We start from the raw sequence: 27,272 nt of genomic DNA on the forward strand, positions 1-27,272 counted from the left end.
TGCAGAGTTCATATGCAAAGGGGAAGATGACAAGTGTTGTATTATGCAATCTCATAAAGAAGAAAGTAAGCTAACTAACCCATATATATGCGACTAGGACTGAGTTTCTGCACACCCCTGTCACGTGTCTCTCTCTAGGTTTTTTTGAACTCCTCACCAACACTTTATCACACAGATGGAACCAAATATCAAAAATATTTCTATCCCACACACTGCCATACACTCTTGAAGCAGCATCATATATCTTCTAAAATAAATGATTCATGGAGTTTGTTCGTCAGTTGCCAATTTTATTATTCAAGGCTATGCTTGCTTTTCAACCTATTATTTATCCAGTTGGTTTATTGATTGGAACTGTAAAAAATAAGAGGTATAGATGTATTACAAACCTGCTGAATGGAACTGAAGGGCAAATTTAATAGGACTCTATGTATGTATGTATGTATGCATGTATTAATATATATGGTATTTCTATAGCGAAAACCTGTCCAAAAAGCCCTGAAGCGCTATACATGGTCAAACAAAAGCATAAAGGCAGCGATGAATAGGAGAAAAATTTGGGTTATGGTGATGAAGTATTTTTTAAAGAGGTGAGTCTTCAAATCTTTCCTAAATTGGAGCAATGTTGGTGTGATCCTGACAGGTAAGTTGTTCCAAATCCTGGGTGTTCTGTTACGCAGATGTGTAGAGCACGATATCACCCAGAAAGGTATCTTGGGGCTACAGATGTGAGTCCACCCTAACCTAGGATGTAGTGGGGCTTTTCGCAAAGCCAGCTCTCCAACTTCTTGCAGAATTCAATAAGTGAGGAGGAGGTTCTTATATCACATAAGAAAATGATGTTGATGTAATTGATTGTGTCATATACGTAATCTTTGTTGATTCATTTGTATTGTGATTTATGTGTATAATTGTTTGTATTCACGTGCTGTAATTTCACTGTATTATTTTATTGTGTGTGTAATAATCTGTGATTAGTTGTTTGTGTGGGTATATGTCATGCCTTTATAATTCAATATATATAAATTTTTCACACTTCGCTATTTGGTAGTGTTTTGTTTCATATCTACTTTATGAGTTTGGAGAATTAATTTAGTTATTTTTTTCCATTAAATGGTAATCTCATGCTGGTGGGCGTAAAATGAGAAAAGTTTGTTGAAAGAAACTATGTCGCAGAACTACTGTTCGATTGGCAGACGTTGGGCAGAACGGCGCGTTAAAGAATAACGTGGAGTGGCCAAAATTCCGCCAAATCCGTGTGCAGAACAGAATATTTCACCCACCTTAGTGTTCCAGTAGCCCAGCTTACTTATGACCAGTGTGTGAGTGGTGGTTTTCTGGGTGCTGATTGGAAGCCATTTGCAAATCTCCCTCAGCATCTTCAGGATATGGAAGCATGAGACTGTAAATGCATTGACTTGGGCAGCCATGTCAAATTTGCTGTCAATGATGATCATGAGGTTCTCGGCGTGGGCAGTGGGTGTCATTCCCAACTCTGTTTTCCGATAGGTGGAGTCCCACAGTGAACTGATCTTCCCGACGATCACAATTTCAGTTGTGTCGGTATTCAGCTATAGACAGTTTGGGGACAGATTTATTATACTTTAACACAATGCAACCCAGCAAAACACCTTGTTGCACTGCGTTTAAGGGAGAGGGCAGGAATTTGTTGTATTTAACACTATACAGTGGATTCCTGTAATTTCCTTGTGCTGGCGCTTGTGCCAAGGTGCAAGGATGCCTGCATTGTAGACAGCATTGTTTTTGTAAAGTAAGAGGCACTTTCCTGTAAGAAAAACAGTCCTCTGAGACTTTCCCTCTTTACAAGAGTGACACAGAATGCAGCACACTTAGAAAGAGCAAGCAACTAGGAGAAATACATGTATTTCTCCTTGTTGCACCTCCACTGAGAAGGCGTAGCATTTTGAAGCATTCCTAGGTTTACCTGTCTTGGTAAGTCTGGGAATTCAGCAAAATCCATGGGTGGCTGTGTGCGAACACCCACGCTTCACCCATGGAACGCCATCCCAAAGAAAAGACTTGACTTACCAAGCAATGCAGTGCCACACAAGGCAGCCTTGTGTGGCTTGGCAAATCTCATTCTAGGTTTTGCGTTGCCCTGTGTCTCCTGCGAGGAGAAAGAGCGATGCAAAACCTTGATAAATATGGCCCCAGTTCTTCGTCCAGTGGGTGATTTCAGTCATGCAGACATTTAACTTGATCTGAATAAGCAGTGTTTAAAATGTTAAATGTCTTCAGTGGAAGAGACTTTCAAGCAGAGTTGTGTATCATCATCATAATGGTGAATTTGTAAGCTGATCTTGAAGACTGGGCCAACAAAAGGAACATCAGGAGCCTGACTCAACATCTAGGCAGTGATACACTTTCACAGAAAATCAGCTTAAAAACAGGAAGCATTGCTTTAACCAAGTGTTCAGAAGGACAATTGTAAAATAAAGAGCAGAAGGTAAGCAGCAGTAGTAGGAAAGGGAGAAAAATACTGGCATTCAAACAAACATAAAGACAGAAGCATACAATGCAAGGAGGCAGAGGAGTCCAAGCATGGTGGACAGTGAAGACCTTCCGCTCTTGTTATTCACCACTCTGGTCTTCATGGGTTTTATGACCCGGTCCCACTTGGCTAGGATGGCATTCCGGGCTCCATACCATTTTCCTGGCCCAGTTAGGCGGTACTGTTGTGATGTGTAAGCACCAAAGAAGACTTCCATTGCCAGTCTGGGGTCGGTTAGAAGGAGACGGAACATGTTGGGCTTGACACCAATCTCTGAAGCAATGGGATCAATGTAATCGACCAGCTCCACCTGCAAGGTGTTTCCCTTGAGGGTCCCATACCTTAATCAAAGAATGGGTAGATGTTAATTAGCAATGCATCACAATGAAGTCAATGTTAATTAAGATATAATGGCTGCAGCTAGGGTATTTTATAGGACAGGGTCCTTTAATTGAAGTTTGCCTTATGGTTAGGGCACATCAGCCTCATTCTTTTGCCCTTAAATACTTGCATGATCGTACCTGTAGGTCTGTTTCACATTCCACTGGTGGAACAAGGTGCAAAGTCTCACTTGGATGAAATCCAGAAGGATATGTCATGGTGCCACTTGTCACATTGGGTAAAATGGAAACAGAACAGCAGGACAAATTCATCGGGCTATTGTTCAGAAAAAGCCCAGATACAATTTTAAAGCAGAATGACAAGCAACATCCATACGCATGCTGATCATCATTACACACAAAGGCAGACAAAACAATATACATACAAACAATGAGGCCCAAAAACACCACACTCGCAGACAACCATACAAACAGGTCACCACCTAGAGAAAGAAACACTGGCCAACAGATAGTTGGATTCCAATGCACACACACCGAAATATACACAGGATAACAGGCGTACAGACCAACACACAACAGTACACACTTACACACACTGAGAACACACATACAAACAGATGCATTCATGCACAACTTACACCCTGGCACACATAAACAGGTTTACATAGATAGACAGGATTCAGACTAACAGAGGGACAGATGGATAAATGGATGAATGCTTCATGTCCACTTAAATCTTAGCTCCTCTGTGAAGGAAATATATTTCGATTTAGATTAAAGAGTGGAGTGGCAATTCCCATTCGATTCTTGGACTCTCTCTCTGGGAGATGGGGATGTTGAGTACTTCAGTGTCCATATCCATCCACTGGCTGATGTATACAACAATAAATAGTGCAACGTTATGCAAAAAAAACCAGGGGATATTTTGCACTGGGAAGGGTTGCTGGGCCTAGACTCTCTCTCACGCATAATGGTTACCAAGTGTTCGATAGCAAGACTGATTATGCCCTCTGCGTCACTAAGTGCTTCGTGATAAATATGCAAAAAGAACAATTGATGGAGAGAATGCTGCACAATTCCAAACATTCACCCCAGTACAGAGATCTGGGCCTAAACCCATCGTATGTTTGCTCCCCATGCCTTTCTAGTTCAGACACAGCCATATGCAAATCAGTCTTGACCCAGTTCCCCATGGGAACAGTCTAGCCTGAACTGCCAGGCCAGGTCCTCCCTGGACTGGAAACAAGCATCTTGGCACCGGTTTCGGGGCATCACCCCTCATCTGCCAGGCTATCCTAACTTCAATGTCATGGAGAGCACGGGACCCATGTCTGGGCATACCCGTCCCACTTGGGTGACAAATGCAAAAAGAACAATTGATGGACAGAATGCTGCCCAATGTAAAAAATGCACCCCAGATCAGAGATCCGAGCCTAAAACCATTGTTTCATTGAGACGTGGGTCCTGTGCTCACTGTGCCAGTGGATTTAAGCTATCCTGGCTGATGAGGGGTGATGCCCAGAAACTGGTCCCAGGATGCTTGTTTCTGGTCCAGGGAGGACCTGGCTATGCAGTTCGGGCTGGACTGTTCCCATGAGGAACAGGGTCAAGACTCATTTGCATATGGCTGGGTCCAAACAGGGGTGGCATGTTGAGCAAAAGAAGGATTAATTAAACCCAGATCTTTGTAACTGGGGGTGAGTGTTTGCATTGTTCAGCATTTTATCCATCATGTGTTCCCATTCTATTTTGTCACCCTAAGTGTGAAGGGTATGTCCAGACATGTGTCCTGTGCTCACTGCCCCACTGGAGTCAAGCTACCCTGGCTGATGAAGTTTGATGCCCTAAATTTGGTCCCAGGATACTTGTTTCTGGTCCAGGCAGGACCTGGCTTGGCAGGTCGGGCTGGACTGTTCCCATGAGGTACAAGGTCAATCAGGGAATTGTAATCAATCAATCATGGAATTGTAAGCGTGCTACTCACCCGTGAGGGTCTAAGGCACAGAGGAGGGTGTCCGCAGATCTTATGAGCCAAAGAGCCAGGTCTTGAGGGTCTTCCTGAAGGTGTTCAGGGAGGGGGCGCGTCTGATGTCTTTCGGTTGCTCATTCAAGGTCTTGGCTGCAATGTGAGAGAAGGATCTACCGCCTGCTCTGGCTATGCGTGGGGTTCAGCCAGTGCAAGGTTGGAAGATCGGAGGTTTCTTTTGGGCACGTGAAAGTTGATTCTGTCATTGAGGTATTTGGGTCAATTGTTGTGTAGGCATTTGTAGGCGTGAGTGAGGATTTTGAAAGTGACTCTTTTCTCCACTGGGAGCCAGTGGAGACTTTGTGTCGGGGATGCCGAGGATGAGTCTGGCGGCGGTGTTCTGTATTGTCTGGAGTTTACCGAGTAGGGACTTGTTAATGCCGGAGTAGAGTGTGTTTCCATAGTCCAGTCTGCTGGTGATGATTGCGTGGATGACTATCTTCCTTGACTCAGGGGGATCCACTGAGGAGGATACAGAGGGTGTTGAAGCAGCTGGAGGTGACGGCATTGACCTGTCGGTTCATGGTGAGTGATGAGTCAAGTACGATGCCGAGGTTCTTGGTGTGGTCTGAGGGGGTAGGTGGGCTTCTGAGGGCGGTCGGCCACCAGCTTCTGTCCCATGCAGAAGGGTGGTACCGAGGACGAGGACTTCTGTCTTCTCAGCTTTGAGCTTCAGGCAGCTGTTTGTCATCTAGACTGCGACGTCTTGCATTCCTTTCTGGAAGTTGAGTTTGGCTGTGGTGGGTTCTTTGGTGAGGGAGAGGATGAGCTGCGTGTCCATCGGTGTAGGAAATGTTGAGGCCGTGTTGTCAGACAATGTCTGTGAAGGGGGCCATGTAGATATTGAAAAGGTTGGGGCTCCGTGATGAACACTGTGGGACTTTAAAGGTTGTTTTCGTGTGGTCGGAGAGGAAGGGTGGGAGTCTGATCCTTTGGCTTCTTCCAGTGAGGAATGATCGGATCCAGTCCACGGCTGTTCCTTGTATGCCTGCGTCATGTAGTCTGGCGACTAGTGTGCAGAGGGAGACTGTGCCCAAAGCATTTGATAGGTTGAGTAGGATGAGGGCTGCGGAGTGGCCTTGGTCCAGGAGGGTGTGGATGTCATGTGTGGTGGTGAGTAGGGCGGTCTCTGTGGGGTGGTTGCTTCAGAATCCGGATTGGGACGGGTCAAGGATGGCCTTCTCTTCAATTAATCGTGTCAGTTTCTTGTTGACTGTTTTCTCTGGAACTTTGGCTGCAATGGGGAGGAGTGAGATGGGCTCACTTCTACGCGCTTCCAGTCAACTGGGAAGGTGCCTGTTTTGAAGGTGTTGTTGATGTTGTGTTGTAGTTCGGTGCGATGGCGGCCACGGCTCTGCGGTAGATGTGAGGGGGGCAGGGGTTGGTGAGGCTCCCCGAGTGGATGCTCTTCATGGTGGAGGCAGTGTCTTCAGCCGTGATCGGTGTCCAGTTGGAGATGGTGGGCTGGCTGCTTTTTCTGGGGGTTAGGGGGCCTTCTGTGGCTCCTGGTGGATGATCAATGAAGTTGTCATAGAGGACTGATTTAGAATGGCTGGGTCCAAACTGGGGGGCATGATGAGCAAAAGAATGATGGATTAAACCCAGATATTTGTGGCTGGGGTGAATGTTTGCATTGTTCAGCATTCCGCCCATCATTTGTTCATTTTCCTTGTGATGACTATGAGCACACCTTGAGAGTTACTAAGGCTGTCAGAGGAAAGATGCCCAGTAATTAACAGGATATGCAGATTTTGGTGCAGGTAACACCAAACTCATCAATTTGTTCCCCAGAATCCTGTGATAGGCAATTATCACATCAAATAAATTCGTACCACCTTAGTGAGGGATTTTATCGAATGCTATATTTATCACACTGGGGTTTAAGTGTAAATAAAAATCAAGGATTGGGAAACCCAATTAAGCTTGCGGTCTTTATCTGCTGTCACAGGCTATAATTCTAGGTTCAATCCTACACTCCTTTGTGGTAGAGTTATCAATGACACCCGTAGAAATAAAAATGTGAAAATAGTGTTGTTTTCAGATGGATGATGCACGCTTGATGTTTAGATATTATTTGGCACCCTTGGAGGCAAAATCACACTTGAGGTGAAAAAGGTAGCATACCCTTAAAAGCCATCATCACAAAGTGCCCAGAACTCAGTCCTACAGGAACCGGAAGGGCTACCCTACTTGACTCAGTGAAGGAACTCAGTCAGAGCTTCAGCTGTCCCAGGGGTGGAAATCGTAACCTCTGGGGCTCCATTCCCAGGTCCATCACAGACCCAAGGAGGTCTCTCCTGCTTGGCCAGATGAAGAACCTCCAAACAGGCCTCAGGTTAAGGCTCTGGCTGGCCAAGCAGATGGATCTCCCCAGACCTATGCTACGTCTCACCCTCTGAGTCACTTAGAGACCAGGACATGATCCCACTATCACGGCAGGAATCTACTGCTTGGCTTGGTTTAGGAGCTCTTAAAGGACCCCAGGTCAGAGCTCCAGTTGTTCTCGTGATGGAAGTCCCCGGCCCTGGGCACCACTCTTCAGCCCGTGACATCTCAAAGTGCCCGGACATGGTTCAGCAGGCCCAATACGCTCTCCCCTGGCTTGGCCAGGAATAAGATAAACCAGACTGGGCCCCAGGTCAGAGTTCTACTTGGCCTGGGACTGATAACCCCCTGCCCTGGCCCTCAATCCCAGCCTGCCATGTCACAAAAGTGCCGGGGAAGGTGTTCCCCGTTCCGGAAAGGGCTCCCCTGTTTGGCCAGGTTTAGAAGATCAGCCCAGGCCCAGATTAGAGCTCTGGTGGGCCTGGGCGTTAAAACCCCCTGGCCTGGACTACATTTCCAGTTCTGTCTTGTCACAAGTGCCTAAGACGGGTCCCACAGGCACCAGTATGGCTCCCCTGCTTTACCAGGTGAAGAAACTCTGACAGGGCCCTGGTTTAGAGCTCCAGCAGTACCAAGGGTGGAAGTCTCCACCTTTGAGCTGCATTTTCTGTTTCACCATGTCAAGGACAGGTTCCAGCAGGCTGGGGAGGGCTCCCCTGCTTGCTTGGATTTAGATGCTCAGAATGTGCCCTGAGTCATAGCTACAGTTCCCTGTGGTGGAAGTGCCATGCCCTAGGTTCCATTCCCCAGCCCGCCTTGTCTCAAAGTGCCCAGGCACGCTTGGTCTTGTTAAGGTACTCAGACTGGGTCAGGGCTCTGGTTGGGGTGAAAGCTTCTGGCCTGGGGCTCCATTCCAGGACCTGCTATGTTGAAAAGTCCTGTGGAGAGAGTCCTGCATGCCAGAGGACAGCTCCCCTGCTTGGTTGGGTGAAGAAGCTCTGATCATGCCAGAGGTCAGAGGTTTGGTTGGCCCTAGAGTGTAAAACATCAGATTCCTGGGATCCATTCTCCAGTCTACCATATTGCATAGTGCCCGGTACAGGGTCCTGCAGGCACCAGAATGGCTTCCCTGCTTATTTGGGTTAGTAAGCTCCGACAGGGCCCCAAATCAGAGTTCCAGCTGGCCAGGTGGTGGAAGCCTCCAGCAATGGTTTCCATTCAATGGGCCACTAGGTCACTTAAAACCCAGGAGCCGTTGAGTCACTTATAGCCCAGGACAGGTCTCGCAGGCACAAGGAGGGCTCCCTTCTTGAGCAGCTTTAGAAGCTTGGAAAGGGACCCAGGTCAGATCTCTAGTTGGACTAGTGCGTGGAAGCTCCCTCCCTTTGCTCCATATGACAGCCTGCTGCATCACAAAGTGCCCATGGTGGGTCCTTCAGGACTTTGGTGATCTCCCTTGCTTGAGTTAAGAAGCTTTGATTATGCCTTGTGCCAAAGTTCCATCTGACCTGGGGGTTTAAACTCCTGGCACTGTGCTCTATTCTACTGCCCACTGTATCACTTGGAACCTGGGATGGGGGACCAGAGACCTAGGGAAGGTCCCCTGCTTGGCTGAGTTTAGAAGATCAGATCGGGCCCTGAATCAGAGCACCGGTTGGCATGAGGTCGAAGTCCTTTGGCTCTGTTCCCCAGCTTGCCATGTCTGAAAGTGTCCCGGATGGTGTACCACAGACACTGGAAGGTTTTCCTGCTTGGCTGGGTCAGCGCTCAAGCTGGCTCGGAGGTGAAAGCCCCCAACCCTGGGTTCCATTCTCTGTCCTGCTGAATTATAAAGTGCCCAGCAGGCCCCAATATAGATCTCTGCCTCACCAGGATGATAATGTGCAGCCAACTCCAGGCCAAATATCCATGAGGTCCCACAGCCCCATGCCTAAGGCCCAGTTTCTCTCTAACAATCATACCCTCAGAGTCTCTCTCCACCAGGCTTTCCCCTCCAACAGCGAGTGGAATCTGTTTCAGAAGACATGGTGCAACCAGATGGCTGTCCTTCAAGATTTTCAAGTTGTTGCCCGAACATCATATTATGCATGACATAGGAATGGATGGGGCATCAAGATTGCCGGGCTGTCCTGGAAGCACATTTGACTGCGAGCCCAGCCAGGACTCCAGAAGGTCAGATGCGTTTGTTCAAACAGCCCCCTCTGTCACTTGGTGTGCATGGATTACTAGAAAAGTGACTGGGCTTTTTCCAGATTTGCAGAGAAAAGGTACTCATTTATTGTCTGGTTGTTCTACCCAACTGCTGCGAGGACCTGGACCACCTTCCCTGGGCCTCTGTCCAAAAGGCTTTTCTGGAGAGCAGGCAGAGATGCAAATCTGACATGACTGAGCAGGTTGGCGTGCTCTGGGACATTCTAGCCTACTCATTGATGGTAAGCTGGTGGGTAACTCTAGGAAGGGCCTCCTGAGCACTGGTCTCAGAGTGCATCCTCACTCTAGTTTTCGACTGCTTAAGCCTAGGCACTCTGGTCACTGTATCAGCCAGGGCAATCTGGTCACTTGCATTATATGCAGCTTGTTGCTCCCTTTGGGTTTCATATGTCCAAATCTTGCAGGGGCATAGTAGTTGTTGAAAAACTGCTTATTTGCTAGGTCCAGAGGATGTAAGACAGAGGTGCCTAAACCAACTCGGCTAACCAGGGCTGAGTTCCAGAAAGACTGACATTTCCTCTGTGCATCCATGGCCAAATGGCTGGGTTGGCAGCAGCCAGACAAGGAGAGAGTGAGATCCTCCCTACCAAGAGCAGGGTGAAGTCAGAACAAGGAGTGATTGGGAGCTCCTCTGTACTGATCTGCTCCATGAATCACCAGCGAGAGGTAGGGTGAAGCCAAAACTCATAACTGAAGTGACTCAGGTTTCCTAATCATTGGTCACAGTCTCCTTCCATTCCCAAGGCATGATGGCATCTTAAACCCCTTGGCAAATCCTGGCTGAGTTCTAGGAAGGTGTATATCACCCCTGGACATCTGTTGCCAATTGCAGCAGCCAGCTAGGGAGATTGTGTTATCTTCTCTATCCCGTGCAGGGTGGCATTGACCCAGAGTGGCTTCAGGGACTCCTCATGGTTAAAGAGTTCCAGTAAACACCAGTGAGAGACAGGAGAAGCAATGGATTATGCTTGAAGGGTACCATGGTCTCTACAGGCCATGGGTCCCGGCACCGGGCAAAACCACCTAGCCTGTGAGTGATAAGGTGGCATCAGACCGAGGAGGAGTCTGAGGCTCCTTCAAGCTAAACGGTTCCAGTAATCATCAGAGAGAGGTGGGAGAATCTATGATGGCTTTAACCTGGAAGCCCTAGATTCAGCCACCAGGTAGGGGGCCTAACCTTTCTTTTTGAATAATGATTTGAACTGACAGAAACCAGAGGAGAGGGGAAAGAGGGGAAAATACAATACAGTGCAAGACATGTGGTGTATGGAGACTCAAGAATGACTCAGGAGCTAATTTGAACCATCAGTTGTAACTTCATATAGCAAATAATAATACACTTGTATTAATATAAAGAGAAAATTGGAGACCAGGATCTGATCATCCAGGAATGCTTCCCTTCTAGATTTTACAAACATTATATTGATCTTCTGGGCAGTGTAAGGTAGTGACTACCAGTCAAGAGAGAACAACCCCAATAGTCACACTGGAGTGGAATGGATTGGCATGATATACAAAAGAGTGAAGTGGCATGTCATAGAATGGCGTGTCATACAGTGTGTTACAGTGAGGGGGCTTAGAGTGGAGTGGCGTAGAATGGAATGGATTAAAGTTGAGTGGCGTAGAGTGGAGAGCGTTGAGTGGAGGGGCATGGAGTGGAATAGTGTACAGTGGAGGAGCATAAAGTGCAATTGCATAGAGTGGAGTGGCACAGAGGGGAGTGACTTAGAGAATAGTGGCATAGAGTATAGTGGCGTAGAATGGAGTAGTGTAGACTGGAATAGCGTAGAATGGAGTGGTGTAGCATGGAATAATGTAGAGTGAAGTGGCATAGAGTTGGGTGGTGCAGAGTGGAGTGGCGTAGAGTGTCATAATGTAGAGTGGAGTCGCATTGAGTGGAACAGCATAGAGTGGAACGGAGTAGAGTGGATTGGTGTAGAGTGGAGTGGCATAGACTGGAATAGCATGCAATGGAGTGGAGTGGCTTAGATTGGAATAGAGTGGAATGGCATAGAGTGGAATGGTGTACAGTGGAATAATGGAGAGTGGAGTGTCGTAGACTGGAGTGGCAAAGAGTGGAGTGGCATTGAGTGGAGTTGCATAGAGTTGAGTGGTGTAGAGTGGAGTGTTGGAAAGTAGAGCGGTATAAGTGTAATGGGGTAGACTATAGTATCATACAGTGTAACAGTAAACTGTGAAGTGGCATAGAGTGAGGTGTTGTCGAATGGAGTGGTGTACAGTGGAATAGCATAGAGTGTAGTGGTGTAGAGTGGAGTGGCATAGAGGCCAGTGGCATACAGTGGAGGAGCATACAGAGGAGTGGTGTAAAGGGGAAAAGTGTTGAGTGTAATTGGTGTACAGTGTAGTGTCATACAGTGGAATAGCATAGAATGTAGTATGATAGAGTGGATTGGCGTAGAGTAGAGTGGTGTAGAGTGAAGTTTCATAGAATGGAGTGATTACAGTGTACTAGCATACAGTGAATTGTCATCTAGTGGATTGCGGTATTATGGAGTGTTATTCAGTTGTTTGGCCCAAAGTGTGCTGGCATACATAGCAGCAGCATACATTTACACAATGTACACTGAAGTGACATACAGTGGCGTGGCATAGAGTGAAATATTGTAGAGTGTACTGTTGGGGAGTGGAGTTCCATGCAGTGGAATTGCATACAGTGGAGTAGTGTAAAGTGGAAGGATATAGAGTAGAGTGAGGCAGAGTGGAGTGGAGTAAAGTGGATTAGCGTCAAGTGGAGTGGCTTCTAGTGGAGTTACTTATTGTGGCATAGAGTTTAATAGCATAGAGTAGAGTGGCATAGAGTGCAGTGGTGTACAGTAGAGTGTGGGACTTGAAACAGACATAGCATAAAAGTGTGTCAACGGATGTAGATGTAATGTGGCAGGAAAAGAGATTATTTGGTGTAAATGGAATTTTTTGTTATTATGTGTGAATAGCGTAAGTAGCGTTAAAGTTATAATTTGTAAATACTTAGGTATATATTGATCTTTTCCTGCCCAAGCCAGCGGAATCACAAGGACCTTGTCCAATGCCTATCGACATCATGTAGCTCTCATTGGACAAAAATTGCTGCCTTGCTCCGCTGAAAGTTTTTGACTTCCATTTTTTAGACTAAGTCCAAAGGGAAAACATTCAACTGAGTCAAACCTGGTTGATGTATCCAAACTATACTCCATCGCAGTTGGATCTACAATATCTCAAGAATGCTAACATCACTTTGGGACGGAATTAGAAAGCACGGCAAAATATGAAGAATTTCTGGATTAACCAATATGAAGAAAAATTACTTATTTTAACAACCTGCTAGTTACTCATAAAATTACATATTTCTTCAAAAGGAGATTAAAAAATAGAGGGAAAGAAAGGGGTTGAAGTGAAAACCTATTTTTAAATATCTTATAACAACAGTGTCTAAATGAGAAAGCATGATGAGATGATATTTTGGAAGTGGTTTTGGAAAGGGCCAGGTATTTAAGTACACCTAGTATAGGTGGACATGGGAGAAGACCAAAAATGAGGTATTTTCGGCAGACTCAGGGTTATTAGTATCTTTTTTTAAAATATCTTTATTTGCATTTTAAAGTTTTTTTTAGCATTTACAGGACATGTTTCATTTTTACAGATACCAACATATGTATACATCATAAGGGGCCAGTTGGTTACATCAAACATATTAATTGGTAAGATTTTCTCTGTTGAGACATGCTAAAGAGAACACAATATCAATGCTATATAGTAAGAAAAGGGTGGCTTATTATGGCCCCTTCGTGTTGCATTACGTTTAGGTGTCCAGAAGGGTGCATTATTTATGTCTATTGGATAGCAAGTTACTTGTCTCGTCTTCCATGCTTTTGTCGTTGCATCTATGCACACAGATGGCTTCTCATGTAAATGTCCGTATCTGAGCATACCATTTTTTCCCTTTGCAATCAACAAAACAAAGAAAGCCATCATCTAGCCACTGCATCTGTATCAGGACATGCGTAATACAGGTGACACCCTTCCAACCTATCCGCATCAGATCCGCCCGTCCGTTATTACGGGAAGTATCTAGTGGGAAGTGTGACCTGGCTTCTTCTGCGTTAGCATTTGTCCCCCTCGGACTCCATACGCCACTACCATGCTGATCCCCAAGCTATCTTGAACTGGGAGCTGAGTCCGGCAGACTCAGGATTTTATGAAGACATAACTGAATGTCAATTTTTGAACTCCCTAAAAGGGGTAAGTGACTTGAAGATCTACTTAGCTTACTTGGATCTGGAGGAAATGGCTAGAAAAAAAGAACGTCATGAGTAAAAAATATATGTATAAATAAATAAATAGACATTTTCAAAAAATATATTTAAAAAACATCCTAATTCATGGTCAAAACAACTAGTCACTGGTAGTCACACTAGTCTTGAAAAAATGTCCAAGGGATCTCTCATTATTGAGGTCAGTTAAATCAATGCAGCATCTGAACACCCATCTAGGTTCTTTTAGTAAGAGTCTAGCTTCTCAATCTCAACAAATCAACCAAATCATGTAATCGGGTGTGTGTCCATGATCCATATAATGATTCATCAGTCTTAATACTGTTTGCTGACACCTGACTGTGCTCCTATGTTCTTTGATCTCCCCTATTATGGGGCTTGTTGGCATCCCAATGTTTTGTAAAGAACACAGGCATTGAATAAAAGAAATGCAGTTCTGAGTATTGCAATGGTTGTGGTCCTTCAGTTGCCACCTTATTAGGGAGTTTAAGGCCAATTTCTGTCTGTTTGGTAGGTGACAGACATTGCACCCGCACATGGGGAGTGACCTGTCACCTCTGGGAGATTCCAAAGTGTGTTTCTAGTGAGAGAATCAGCGTTTATGTCACAACTGCTATGGGACAAAGAGGCTCTTAATTTTCTCAATCTCTTAAAGGCAAAAAACATTTTTTATGATTGCTTCTTGCCAGTGTCGAGAATGTGCCATTTCTTTGTTATAATCTCATCCACGTTGTTTGATTGAGGGGTACACATGGTTATACAAGTCATCTTCTCTCCGGAGTTCTTTTTCTTGTTTCCAGCAGGACTTCCCTGTTGTTGTTCTTGCCCATTTGTGAGGTTTCCCAATTGTTTTGGAAGGGTGACCCTTTTTTTGAAGATTCTTTGTGAGTAGGTCAGCCTGATTTTCAAATTAACTTTGCCTATTGTAGTTCTTGCGTAGTTGTTGAAATTGTCCAAAGGGCTGATTCAGGCACAGAGATCCTGGATAGTAACTGTTGAACTGCAGAAGGCTATCCTATCTGTCTTCCTATAGCATGTTTTCAAGGTAATGGTATTGCCTTTGATGTTAATGAATTTTAGGAAAGGAACCAAAGTATTGAGTCATATAGGCCGGAACCCCTTTCCAAATAATAAAGATGTAATTTATGAATTTTTTCTATAGCATGATCTCACTTCTGTAGGGGTTACCATTGCTGTAGATGTAGACTGTCTCAAAATTGGCCATGTTCAAGTAAGCCAGACTTTGGGCACCCTTTCTTCATAATTTGTAAAAATCCGACTGCATACATTGACCTCTAATTTGTTGTAGTTGTGCTGTTCCTTGCCTTGCTTTGTATTTGGGTCGGTTTGCTCCATCCATTGTGCCTGGGTTGAGGATCCTCTTCTTTGCGTCCTTTCACTTGCTCTGCCCCAACCGTATCATTGAAAAAAAGGCTGATTCTTATGAAAATATGTGAACCTGCCTGGATAACCTCCCTTCGGAGGATACCATAAAGGTGTAAATAGATAAAACGTTGGCACTTGATAGAGTCCTTTGTGGTGTTGTTGCATTGTCGGTTCTTCCTCACTACTATTTTAATCAGAACTCAGTTATTATACATGATGTTAACATACAGGAAGTGTGTACATGCAGACACTCTACTATTCTCGAAGCTGATCCCCTCACTGTATGTATTTCAACACTGAAAATATAGATTGAGAAAATTGGGAATGTGCTACAGGCAACGAATGGTAGGGGGTCCTGGCATATCCAAAGTCAATGTCTAGGAATCCCTGATTAAATCCACACAATGTAACTATTTGTAGCAAACCTATCTATCCTATAGAAAGATTGCCCACATGTATTCAATTGCATCACATGCTTGTCATTGGTGCCAGGTAACATAAACTGATTTTTACCATATGCTATTTTGGACTGAGGTATTCGATAAGTGTATTGAACATAATCCCATTTTGTGCATAATGGGATGTATGCCCAGGTCCAAGAATATTAAGCAAATGTGCAAGTTTATAAACTTGTCCCTGGTGACTGCTATAAGGAGTATAGGGGCAGATGTATCAAGCTATTTTTTAGTCGCAAACACTGCGATTCGCTAAAAAACAGCGTTTGCGACAAAAAAATAGTAAAATGGTATGTATGAAGAAAAATGCCTCGCAATATTAAGGAATCACAAATTTAGCGATTCCTTAATATTGCGGAAGCATTTAAGAAATCGCAAATTGCGATTTCTTTAATGCAATGTATCAACAATTTAAAAATTGCGAATTTAGGCTAAGAAATCGCAAATTACCATCAACTTGTAGTTGGTGGTAATTTGCGATTTCTTTTAAAAAAGCACTTTATGCAATTTGTAAAGGTGGCATGTGACGCTCATACATGCCTTTAGGGCATGTATGTGCACCATATGCGCACACATGTCATTTTCAGGGGTGCAGCAGGGTGTTCTTGAGACACCCCTGCACCCTTGAAATTATTCTCAATTTGCGATTAGCAAATTGCGAATCGCAAATTGAGAATAATTTCACATTCATTCCTATAGGCCTCCTGGCCCAAAGAAATGAATGGGAAATGATTCCTTGATTGGGATTAGCAATTTGCTAATCGCAATTAAGGAATTTTAAAATAGCGATTCCTTAAAAATCGCTATTTAGAAATCGCAAAAGGTTATGTTGATACATCTGGCCCACAGTGATGCAATGGAAGTGAAACAGGGCGACAAACATCAAGGTATGGGTGCCAGAACTACAAAAATGGTCCTCAGCTGAGTTGACAGTGCTTGTGAAGTTGTCCAACAAAAAATCAACAATGTGACTACTGAAGACTGGGGTACTATACTGATGGCACTCCTAGTGAAAACGGACAAACATCCCCCATGACCACCATGGACATATTCCAGCGTTATTTTGGAGCTGGGTTTCCGTTTCCTTCTTTTTGTGTAGATGTTTGATGAACCTTGTTAAAAAAACATTGTTATATGATATAGTACTATTGTGCAGTGCCGTTCTACCGGCGTGAAAATTATCATCTGATTTCTTTACATGGGCATGTCATTTTTAGGTTTTGACTAGCGATGCATGCGTACGAAGTACGCATGCGCTAGGAAAAATCTTATGAGCTGTGTGTGGAGTCGGGTAACAGCCCCCTCCTCCCATTGGCTAGCTCCATAAATGGAGGCTAGCCATTGGGAGAAGGCTGTGCCCGTCAATTTTGGACCAGATTCGGGGGCGTTCCCGAGAATTTTTGGCTTTTGGCTACGTCAGCCGAAAGCCTCTTCTCGTCAACGCCCCCAAATCTGGTGAAAAAAAGTGTGGATGTTAGAATGTATGCAACGTCATGCTACACTCACAAGAACCGTGACCCTTCCAGATACATTCCAGCGGACTGCACGGAGGACGAAGATCGAGACTGTAAACAAGGGCGTCTCACACCCGCATGAAGCACCCCACGCGCTGCAAGTGTGTCTCGCTGTTCCGCACTTCAAACGAGCATCAGCATTTCAGTCCACACGTGAACGGAGACTCACTGAATGCGATGCCCCATACAACGAAGCGTGTCGCGCATTCCACACTGGTTGCCGCATACAATGTGCTGGACTTTCCCTCCTTCCATTTACCTATCACACACATCTCAAAGGCCCCACTCTTTCTTAAATGTCGCTACATACATTGCGGGGAAGGCTTGTGCATTCACTACCGTTTACCTCATGCACCTAAAAGGACACTCACGCATTATCCGCTAGAGATGGGCGAGCGCGAGCCACTGACAGCTCGATCTAGATTCCCGCCTCCGGTTCCTCGCGCCTAAAATGAGCCGAGCCTTCAAGGGATGCTGGCCTTGTGGCTACAGCTGCCGACCAGGTAACACGGGAAACCGGGTGCGAATCCCGGCATGAGCTCAGCATCCTTTGAATCCCAGGCAAATCTTGCTGTGCTGAGACACGAGCGTGTAAGCTAGTCTCTGTCTGTTGTGAAGGGCTCTTACGGCCTCTTGCAAGATTCACGCTATGTAAAACTGGCAAAAATAAAATGCAGATTATGCGCATCATCCAAGATCCACTCTCACCTTAAAATAACTAAGTACAAAGCATTAACATTTTATGTCAGAGATACCGAACTGGTGGCTGAACTGCTCAGTGTGAAACTGGGCGATGGGCGAACGAGCTGCCTCCGCATCTGGCTCTTTTAATTCTGGGGGCAGCGGTAAGACCGTGGCTATTTGATCTGAGTTCTCCTCTGTTGGCACAGTACAGGCTGATGAGATGTTGGAGGATGTGGGGTCTACTTTGTGCCTTGCACAGGGAGTGATGCATAGTGCTTCGAATTGGATCCTTCTGCTACTAGGCCGCCAGTGAAGTGCGGCAAGAGCCGGGCACGTTTTGGGGACGCCCAGTTTTTTAACCCCCGCGCGAGTCCCCTCCCCCCCCCGCCCGCACCCCCAAGTCCCGGCTTTCCAACTCGGCCTCCTACGCCTTCCCCACATGGGACACGCAACCTCCTATCTTCACCCCCGCCACCGCGCCTCAGATGTGGTGCGTGACATCACATTCCTCCAAGCGCATTCCTGGCCAGTGCCTCCGGAACACTGTTTGGGAGTTGAGCTCTGGCCAAGTTAGATTTCTGTAATTGGCAGGGCTCGCCGGAGAATGGGAACAGAGAAGTCTTTAAATCAACACCACATTTCGGAATACTCCTCACTCTGTCCTCCTCCTCTGGCGCTGGCTTCAGCTCCGCCCCGGGCTGCAGGGATGGGGGCTGTGGGACCCCGCACTCCCCCGTCTGAGAGCAGCTCTCCGAGTCTCTCTGTCTCTCTCATACACGCTCCGTGCTCTCTCTTCTCTGTCTACCTCGGTGTTTCTCTGTGGCTCACTCGTCCCCTCGCACTCTCTTAGTCTTAACCCTTCCCTCACCCTGTATCTCTGTGGCCGCCCCTCTCCGCTCCTCTCCTTCGCCAAGGCCCTCCCGCTCCTCTTTTTTAATGCTTTTCTTATCTGCCTCTTTCTCCCATCGGTGCCCCTCTCTCTCTTTCCCCGCCCTCCGCCACTCCCTCTCTGCCCGCCCCTCTCACCCTTGTGCTGTCGTTTTCCTTCTCTTCTTGTTGCTCGCTCTCCCTTCTTGCTCGCTGCCGCCTGTCTGTCCCTTCCTCACTGTCAGTCCTGGCGCTCTGCACTCTCTCCCCTCCTTCGCCCCGACCGACCTCCTTCTCACTGTCCCTCACTCTCTTCCTTGCTCTCGGTGCCTGTCCCTCACTCTCTTCCTAGTTCTCGGTGCCTGCCCCTCACTCTCTTTCTTGCTCTCAGTGCGTATAATTCCTCACTCAGTCTCAGCCTTTCCTTGCTCTCGGTGCCTGTCCCTCACTCTCTTCCTTGCTCTCAGTGCCTGTCCCTCTCTTTCTTCCTCGCTCTCAGTGCCTGCCCCTCACTCTCAGCCTCTCCTTGCTCACAGTGCCTGTCCCTCACTCTCATCCTAGCTCTCGGTGCCTGTCCCTCACTCTATTCCTCGCTCTGAGGGCCTGTCCCTCACTCTCTTCCTCGCTCTCAGTACCTGTCCCACACTCTCTTCCTAGCTCTCAGTACATGTCTCTCACTCTTTATTGCTCTCAGTGCCTGTCCAGCACTCTCTTTATTGCTCTCAGTCAGTGCCTTTCCCTCACTCTCTTTCTTGCTCTCAGTGCCTTTCCCTCACTCTCAGGGCCTGTCCCTCACTCTCTCCCTTGCTCTCAGTGCCTGTCCCTCCCTGTCTCTCTTTCTTGTTCTCAGTGCCTGTCTCTCATTCTCTTCCTTGATCTAAGAGCCTGTTCCTCCCTCTCTTCCTCGCTCTTAGTGCCTCTCCTTCACTCCCAGTGACTGTCCCTCTCTCCCAGGGGGTGTGAGGGAGAGCGCTTCCCTCCTGCCCTGTCGCCGACGCTGCCTTCTCCCTCGGGGGCCCCGGGGCCCCCTCGGCTGAAGGCGGCTCTTTCAGGCCCGGGCGCCGAGGGACTTCAGCCAAAACCCGCCACGGATTTGCTGAATGAGGCGGTTCAACTAATTGGCTTCACGCGGGTGATGCCAGGCCTCAGGAATGTGCTGTCCAACGGCTGCACTGTGCTCTGCGTGCCCGAGCACCGCAGGGGGCACGGACTGGCACGGCATGGGGGCACAGACAGGCACGGCATGGGGGCACAGACAGGCACGGCATGGGGGCATGACCGGATACTGCACGGGGCACGAACTGTCAGCATGGGGGCAAGGACTGGCACAACACGGGGGCACGGACCGGTACAGCATGGGGGCACGGACCGGTACAGCATGGGGGCACGGACCGGTACAGCATGGGGGCACGCAGGGGGCAAGGACAGGCACAGCAAGGGGCATGACCGGATACTGCACGGGGCACAGACCGGTACAGCATGGGAGCACAGACAGGCACAGCATGGGGGCATGGCCGGATACTGCACGGGGCACGGACTGACACAGCATTCGGCCACGCACTGGCACAACACGGGACACGCACAGCATGGGGGTACAGACTGGCACAGCATGGGGCATGGCCAGGTACGGCACGGAGGCACGGACTGGCAGAGCATGGGGCATAGAAAGACAGTGCACAGGGGCGTAGGCAGGCGCTGGATGGATTCATTATCAGGCAGTGCACAGTGGCATGTAAAGCCAGGGTACAGGGGGATAGACAGGCACTGCATTGATACATGTCAGGCACTGCATTGGCATGGAAAGGCAGTGCACAGGGCCGTGAGGAGGCACTGCAATGATGCATTGTCAGGCAGAGCACAATAGCATGCGAAGGTAGTGCACAGGGGTGTGGGCAGGCAATGCATTGATACATTGTAAAGCTGTACACAATGGCATGTAAGGTCAGGGGCTAGACAGGCCCTGCATGTGCACAGCAACGTGGGCAGGCACTGCATTGAATCATCGTCAGTGCACAGGGCGTGAGCAGGCGCTGCATCGATACATTGCACACTAGAGTATTAAAGGGCTGCTAATACCCAGAGATGCTGTTGTGACCAGGTTATCAACAGCCATCTGACACACACACACGTGCATTTGTCTGCTCTCTGTGGACCGAACAGTACTATAGAAATAAAGTCACCATCTGTTGCGAGGTCCAGTGTTGTCGGGGCCGGTATTTAATGAGCAAGAAAAAGTATGCAGCGTTCAGCCTGTGGTACATGTGCCGAATTTACATGGTCAGGTGATTTCACGTACGGCAAGCAGTGGTAGTGTGGCCAGCGGTTGATGTGCATTAAAACAAGCATTGGCAAAGTCAGAAGTTTTCGCATGTGCAAGAGCCATTAGGTTTGCCAATATGTTTTAGCCATGTTGTACACCAGAGTACCTTCTGTAAGGTGGAGTGTTGTAAGGTGGAGTGTTGTAAGGTGGAGTGTTGTAAGGTGGAGTGGTGTAAGGTGGAGTGGTGTGAAGTGTTGTAAGGTGGAGTGGTGTGGAGTGGAGTGTTGTAAGGTGAAGTGTTGTAAGGTGAAGTAGTGTTATGGAGCGGTGCACAGTAGAGTTGAGTGACGTGGAGAGGAGTACAGTGTCAGAGTTGAGTAGAGTGTCCTAGAGTGGAGTGGCTTAGTGTGGAAGGATGAGCGGATGGATGAGTGGGCGAATGGATGAGTGGGCGGATGGATGAGTGGGCGGATGGATGAGTGGGCGGATGGATGAGTGGGCGGATGGATGAGTGGGTGGATGGATGAGTGGGCGGATGGATGAGTGAGCGGATGGATGAGTAGGTGGAAGGATGAGCGGATGGATGAGTGGGAGGATGGATGAGTAGGTGGAAGGATGAGTGGATGGATGAGTAGGTGGAAGGATGAGCGGGCGGATGGGTGGGTGGAAGGATGAGCAGATGGATGAGTGAGAGGATGGATGAGCGGGTGGAAGGATGAGCAGATTGATGAGTGGGCGGATGGATGTGTGAGCAGATGGATGAATAGGTGGAAGGATGAGTGGATGGATGAGTAGGTGGGCAGCTGGAGGGAGGGACGAGGGAGCGGATGTATGATGAGGTCGGCGGGCGCCTGCTTTGATAGATGAGTGGGTACCGGAATGGACAAGTGGGCAGCTGGGTGGGTGAATGAAGAGATTGGCAAGCGCATGCATAGATAGATGAGCGGGTGGATCAGTGGCTGGGTGTTCAGATGGGTTAGATGAGTGGTTGAATTTGCTATTGTAAATGACAATGCCATTTATGTTAAAAAAACATAAATAAAAATAATGTCAAGAGCAATGCCAATAGCTCTAACTTTAACAAAGGCAAAACCATTGCATTGTAAATGCTTGTTAGTTTGTACGAATACTGAACTCATTGATACTTTGACCTGTGGTTGTTCGATTTGCATGGTTGGCTGCTGGCGAAATGTTCTTTTGTTTAACTTTCTATGAATTCATAAATAATATGTAATGTTTAAGTTTGTGCATAGTGATCTATGGGAATATGCAGGGTTGCTATATTAGAGAAATATTAATAAAGGGCTTTTGAAACATACATGGCTGTATCAGTAAATATATTATAACCAAATCTAAACAAAACTTCCCTTTGACCTTCGTTTTTTAAATTATTTTTTAATCATATTCCACATGCAACATGCCCCTGCACCCCCCAAACTTAGGCAGCCGGTGCCCACTGTGCACAGGCTTTAGTCGTACACAGTGGGGGTTAGCCGCAGGGACTGGCATGCTGCCAGGTTCTAAGCCAAGTTCCTATGGTGACCTCTACATGGGTGGTCAAACCCCTCTGGTTGGGTGATGTGGGCTGCAACGCTTGGACTTCAGCCTGTCCTATCACATGGCCCCCATTGAAAGGCAGCCCCCTTTGCAAACATAATTGGACTGTCTACAGCAGCGGTTGGATGTAAGAACCAACCTGCTGCATGTGTCCAACACCACTGCGCAAGGTCTTGGCGCCGAAGCCGCTGCGTGTGGCAGTTGGAAAGAGTACAACCATACTGCAGTGAAAATCTTTTTCTTTTTTTCCAGTGTTTGTGAATCCTATAAAAGAGTTGTGAATTCCTAGGCTCACAAAGGCCCACGGGCCCTAGGGAGGGCACAGGATTTGTGGTCCTGGAATAGGATTCACGAATCCCATGCTAAAAATAAATGTTTTAATATTTATATCATTGCCAGGGTAAATCCGTTTGGGAGCCCCCACATGGTCGGGATTTATATGAGGTTCACCAGCTCCCTAGGCCATTTTCTTTTTTTCCAGCGTGATGCTCAATGAATCACGTTGGGTAAGGGTGCCCAGAAATGTCTCAGGGAAAGCCAGTTAATCAGTGTGCCGCACTTTGGTGACACCGTAGTCTAATTTGTGAATCCAAAATGGACGACAGTGGAAAAAGCTTACTCTTCTAATGGTTTGCCATTGTTTTTTTAACTGGATATCTGGATATATGTAAAGAAAAACACGCCTAACAGTGGAACCCCCTACTCAACAGCACCTGAGCTGCTATCCCTCTGCTGTTCTAATCCCTCTATACTTGCTGGGGTTTGTGTGCACACTGGATCGCACCCACTGTCACAATGCAAGTCCCCGTAGGAACCTAACAAATTAAAACATAAGCACAAGTGCACCACACATCAATTCCAAGGAAGAACAATAATAAAGTCTTTATCCAACACGGATGTTCTTCCAAATGTTCCTTTTTATTCTAAATTCAATATCTTTTAAAACTAGGTCATAAACATCACTTTTCACAATGGTACAGCTGCTGCGTTTCGTCCCTGAGACGGGCTTCTTCGGGCACTGAAATTTGAATAAATCAATCTCATCAGGAGCGGAGCCAGTAGATAGCCGGATCCGTAGCCTATGAATCGTTCTCCATCTAAATTAAGGTTATTCCATATTAAGTATGCACACCGACTTCCTCTTGATGATGAGGAAACAAGACGATATGAAGATCTAGAATATCGAGTAGGTCCAATGATGAGACACAGATAACTGTGTAAATGCATGCAAAAGCTCACGTCAGGATAGGTCCATGTTATAATTATATTTTAACCAGAATATGCAGGTACCTTATCATAAAGGGAATATGTCAAAGGTCTGCAGAGGATCCCAACGGCTTAGGCAGGCATCACGGTGTGGCTCTGATAAACTAGGCGGCATATTACCAAGCAATAGCGATAATTATCGCTATTGCTTGGTTAGCGGGAAAAAAATATCGCCGAGCACCGAGGATTTTTACCGCTGAGATACCTTGATATTATCAAGGTTTATCTCAAAAGCGGTAAAAATCCTGCAAAATGCATGAATATTGCTGAAAAATCAGCGATATTCATGCATTATCGTGACAATGGTTTTAGCCATGTTATCCACCTTCCATTGGATAACATGGCTAAGAACTGCTTTTAGCAGGCGTTAGCTTTTGGAGATATTCGCCCTTAGCGCGAATATTTCCAAAAGTTGTTAATAGGAGTTAGAGATGTTAGCGACTGTTTTCAGTCGCTAACATCTTGGCACGCCCACTTTGCATGCCATTAGCGATAATTATCGCTGACATGCAAAGTGGGCCCCTAAATGCCCGCTATCGCCTACAAGCTATCTCTAACTGGTGTTAGCGACAGCTTGGTAATAGGGCGATAAAATTATTGCCGCATTAGCGGGAAAAAGTCCCGCTAATGCGGCGATAATGCCCTTGGTAAAATGCCCCACGATTATTATCCCCCTGTGGAGTTACCAAGATCAGACTGTCATGATATCTTCGAAATGCTAGAGTCACGGCGGAAGGAAGAAAAAGACGGGGCTTTTGCATGTGGAAGAACATCCGTGTTGGATACATATTTTATAATTGATCTTCCTTGGAATTGATGTGTGGTGCACCTGTGCTTATGTTTTAAATAGCTGGATATATGTGTCCTTCTTGGGATCGCAGATCCGTGGAGCATCTGCTAATTAAAGTTCCAGATACCTCTAAAATGTAACCTCTTCATGCCCAAATGGGAACACTTTCTAAACTCTAATTTCTCATAAACTACTGAACGAATTTACACCAAACCAATCAAAAGCACTTACTTAAGTAAAGTTGTGTGTACATGCCACATTTGGTGTAACACAGTTTAGAATTTTTTTGTTTTAGTATGTGTAGTATTGATGAAGACAGCACAGCAGGGTAGTTTGAAGTCAAGGTTTATTCAGCTTAGGAGAAGCACAGCGACAAGGGGCAGGAACAGCTACCAACTGCCAGAAGGCAACATTCTCCCACAAAGCATAGAACATACAAGCACAGAGGTTCTAACTACAGGTGCCTGGGAGGCACAACACAATGAATACTACATTATCCTCTTTTCTGTAAAACAAAAGAAGAAACATTCGTAGATGAAGAAGGAGGGAAGAAAGGAAAAGAAAAGAAAAGAAAAGAAGGAAAGAAAGAAGAACCAGGAAGTGAGACAGATAGGAAAAGGAAAGAGAAAACACAACTGGATGTGAAAAGAAAAAACAGAAGCAAAAGATTATCTGAACCTGGCAGGAATCTTACACACTCTATGACTCCTGCGAGGCCCTGGTACAAAGGCAGCATCAACATTACGTTTGTCGTTTAAAACAGAGCTAGGATTGGACTGAGGAACACAAGAGAAAGCATCATCACTACTAACCTTCACAATTTTACAGATGTTCCACCAATCCTTATTATTCACACGTACAGCATTCCCGCAGACCTTATCAACCACAAGTGGCTGAGAGAATTTGCTTCTACCCTTGGTGACATGAACAGGATTTTTGATGCGAACAACATCACCAGCACAAATATCATGGGGAGCAGACCTCTTCCGTTCATCAAAATAGGTTTTTTGCTTCTTTTGAGCTTCAGATACGTTGTCTCTGACAAAATCATCAATACATCCATTACATTCATCTTTACCCATTTTGACATCCAGCCCGGACAAATTTTAGTAGAAGGTTTCCTACCCCTCAGGAGTTCAAAGGGAGAAACCCCGGTAGAAGAATGGGCTGTAGTACGGTAAAACCATAACATGGAACGCACAGCATTCTCAACCACGCACTTGCTGGCAATGGCCCACTGGACACAGTTGTTGAGAACACGGTTCATCCTCTCAACAAGGCCATTGGCCTGGGGGTGGTAAAGAGAACTTTTTTTATGAGTCACACCACCCTGTTTAAGGAAAGACTCAAATTCACAACTGACAAATTGGACACCATTGTCAGTCATGACAACTGAAGGGAAGCCTTCTCTCAAGAAGATGTCTTTCAAAAAGGAAATAACACTAGCAGAAGAGGGTTCACTGATAAAACGAATTTCCGGCCATTTGGAGTAATAATCAATGGCAACAATGGCAAAACGGGAACAAGGAGGTAAAAGATAAAAAGGACCAACTAGATCAACTCCAATCTTCTCCCACGCCCTTTCCGGAAATTGAACGGGTTCCAAAGGGGGAGACCTAACCTTGTGACTTTTGTCTGAGGACTTGCAAATGACACAATTGTCAACTAAGGTATCAACACAAACATCCATCTGCGGCCACCAAAACACATCTCTCAACCTACGTTTGGTGAAAGTTTTCCCTAAATGTCCTTCATGTGCACCATCCACCAGACGCTTCCGCAAGCTCTCAGGGGGAATAAGCCTACCACACCGCATGAGAATGCCATATTCAACAGTGAGTTCATCAGCAACTTTGACAAAGGTTTGGAAAAGACCAGAAACATTCTTTTCTTTAGGCCACCCAGACTTCAGATAATTCACAACCTGAAGGAGTACCACATCCTTCAATAACTCCTTCTTCCACTCAACTTCACTGATTGCACACATACCTTCAAGATCCAAAGCCGCAACAAAACAATCTTCAAGATCATCTTCCTTTTCAGCCTCAGAATCATTATCAGCTAAAGGGAAACGAGAAAAATAGTCGGCTCTGACATTTTTCGAACCTGGCAGATAAACAACCTCAAAGTTATACTGAAGAAGCTTTGTGGACAGCCTAGCAATCCTAGGGGTATGCTCCTTAATCTTTTCTCCAGACAAAATAGAGACTAGAGGATTATGATCCGTGCGAATCGTGAAATGACTACCCCAAAGATAGGGATTAAACTTCCTGACCGCCCACCAGCAAGCTAAAAGCTCCTTCTCAATGACGGAGAAGTTAACCTCTGCCCCACGCAAAACCCTTGAAGCATATGCGATGGTATCATCAATTTGCCCATTCCTCTGAGTGAGAACAGCCCCAAGTCCAAACCCACTCGCATCCACAGTCACAACACATTCCTTGTTGGGATCGAAAGGTTTGAGGATACTGTCCCCAACTAACTGTAATTTAATCCACTTTAAAATTTCTTGGCAATTTTTATCCCAAACAAAAGGCACATTCTTTTTCAACATGTTAGTCAAAGGTTGGACTTTTGACGCATAGTCTTTGATAAATCTTGAGTAAAATTCACTGAGTCCAATGAAAGACTTTAAACCAGATTTGTCGACAGGTGGCGAAGCATCAACAATGGCTTTCACCAAACCAGGTCGTGGTTCCACACCTTCATGTGAAACTACATGACCCAGAAACTCCATTTTTTCTTGCAAGAAAACACATTTCTCCCTCATTAATACAATCCCTTTTTCTTGCATGATTTCCAGAACC

The 27,272-nt window shown here is 46.3% G+C and overlaps 1 protein-coding gene across 2 annotated transcripts in view; it reads right to left on the bottom strand.

Annotated features, from left to right (window-relative positions):
• Positions 1 to 269: 269 nt before the first annotated feature.
• LOC147747789 (flavin-containing monooxygenase 1-like) overlaps positions 270 to 27,272 on the bottom strand; it is a 472,774-nt gene continuing 445,771 nt past the window's right edge. For both annotated transcript variants that reach the window (XM_086955833.1, XM_086955843.1), the window contains one exon: positions 270 to 2,853. In XM_086955833.1, the coding sequence (XP_086811959.1) occupies positions 2,508 to 2,853 (346 nt within the window). In that variant the 3' untranslated portion in view covers positions 270 to 2,507. The remainder of the gene's footprint in view (positions 2,854 to 27,272) is intronic.

This window comes from Lissotriton vulgaris, chromosome 1_1 (assembly GCF_964263255.1).
Source record: "Lissotriton vulgaris chromosome 1_1, aLisVul1.2, whole genome shotgun sequence".
Classification (NCBI taxonomy): Eukaryota; Metazoa; Chordata; class Amphibia; order Caudata; family Salamandridae; genus Lissotriton; species Lissotriton vulgaris.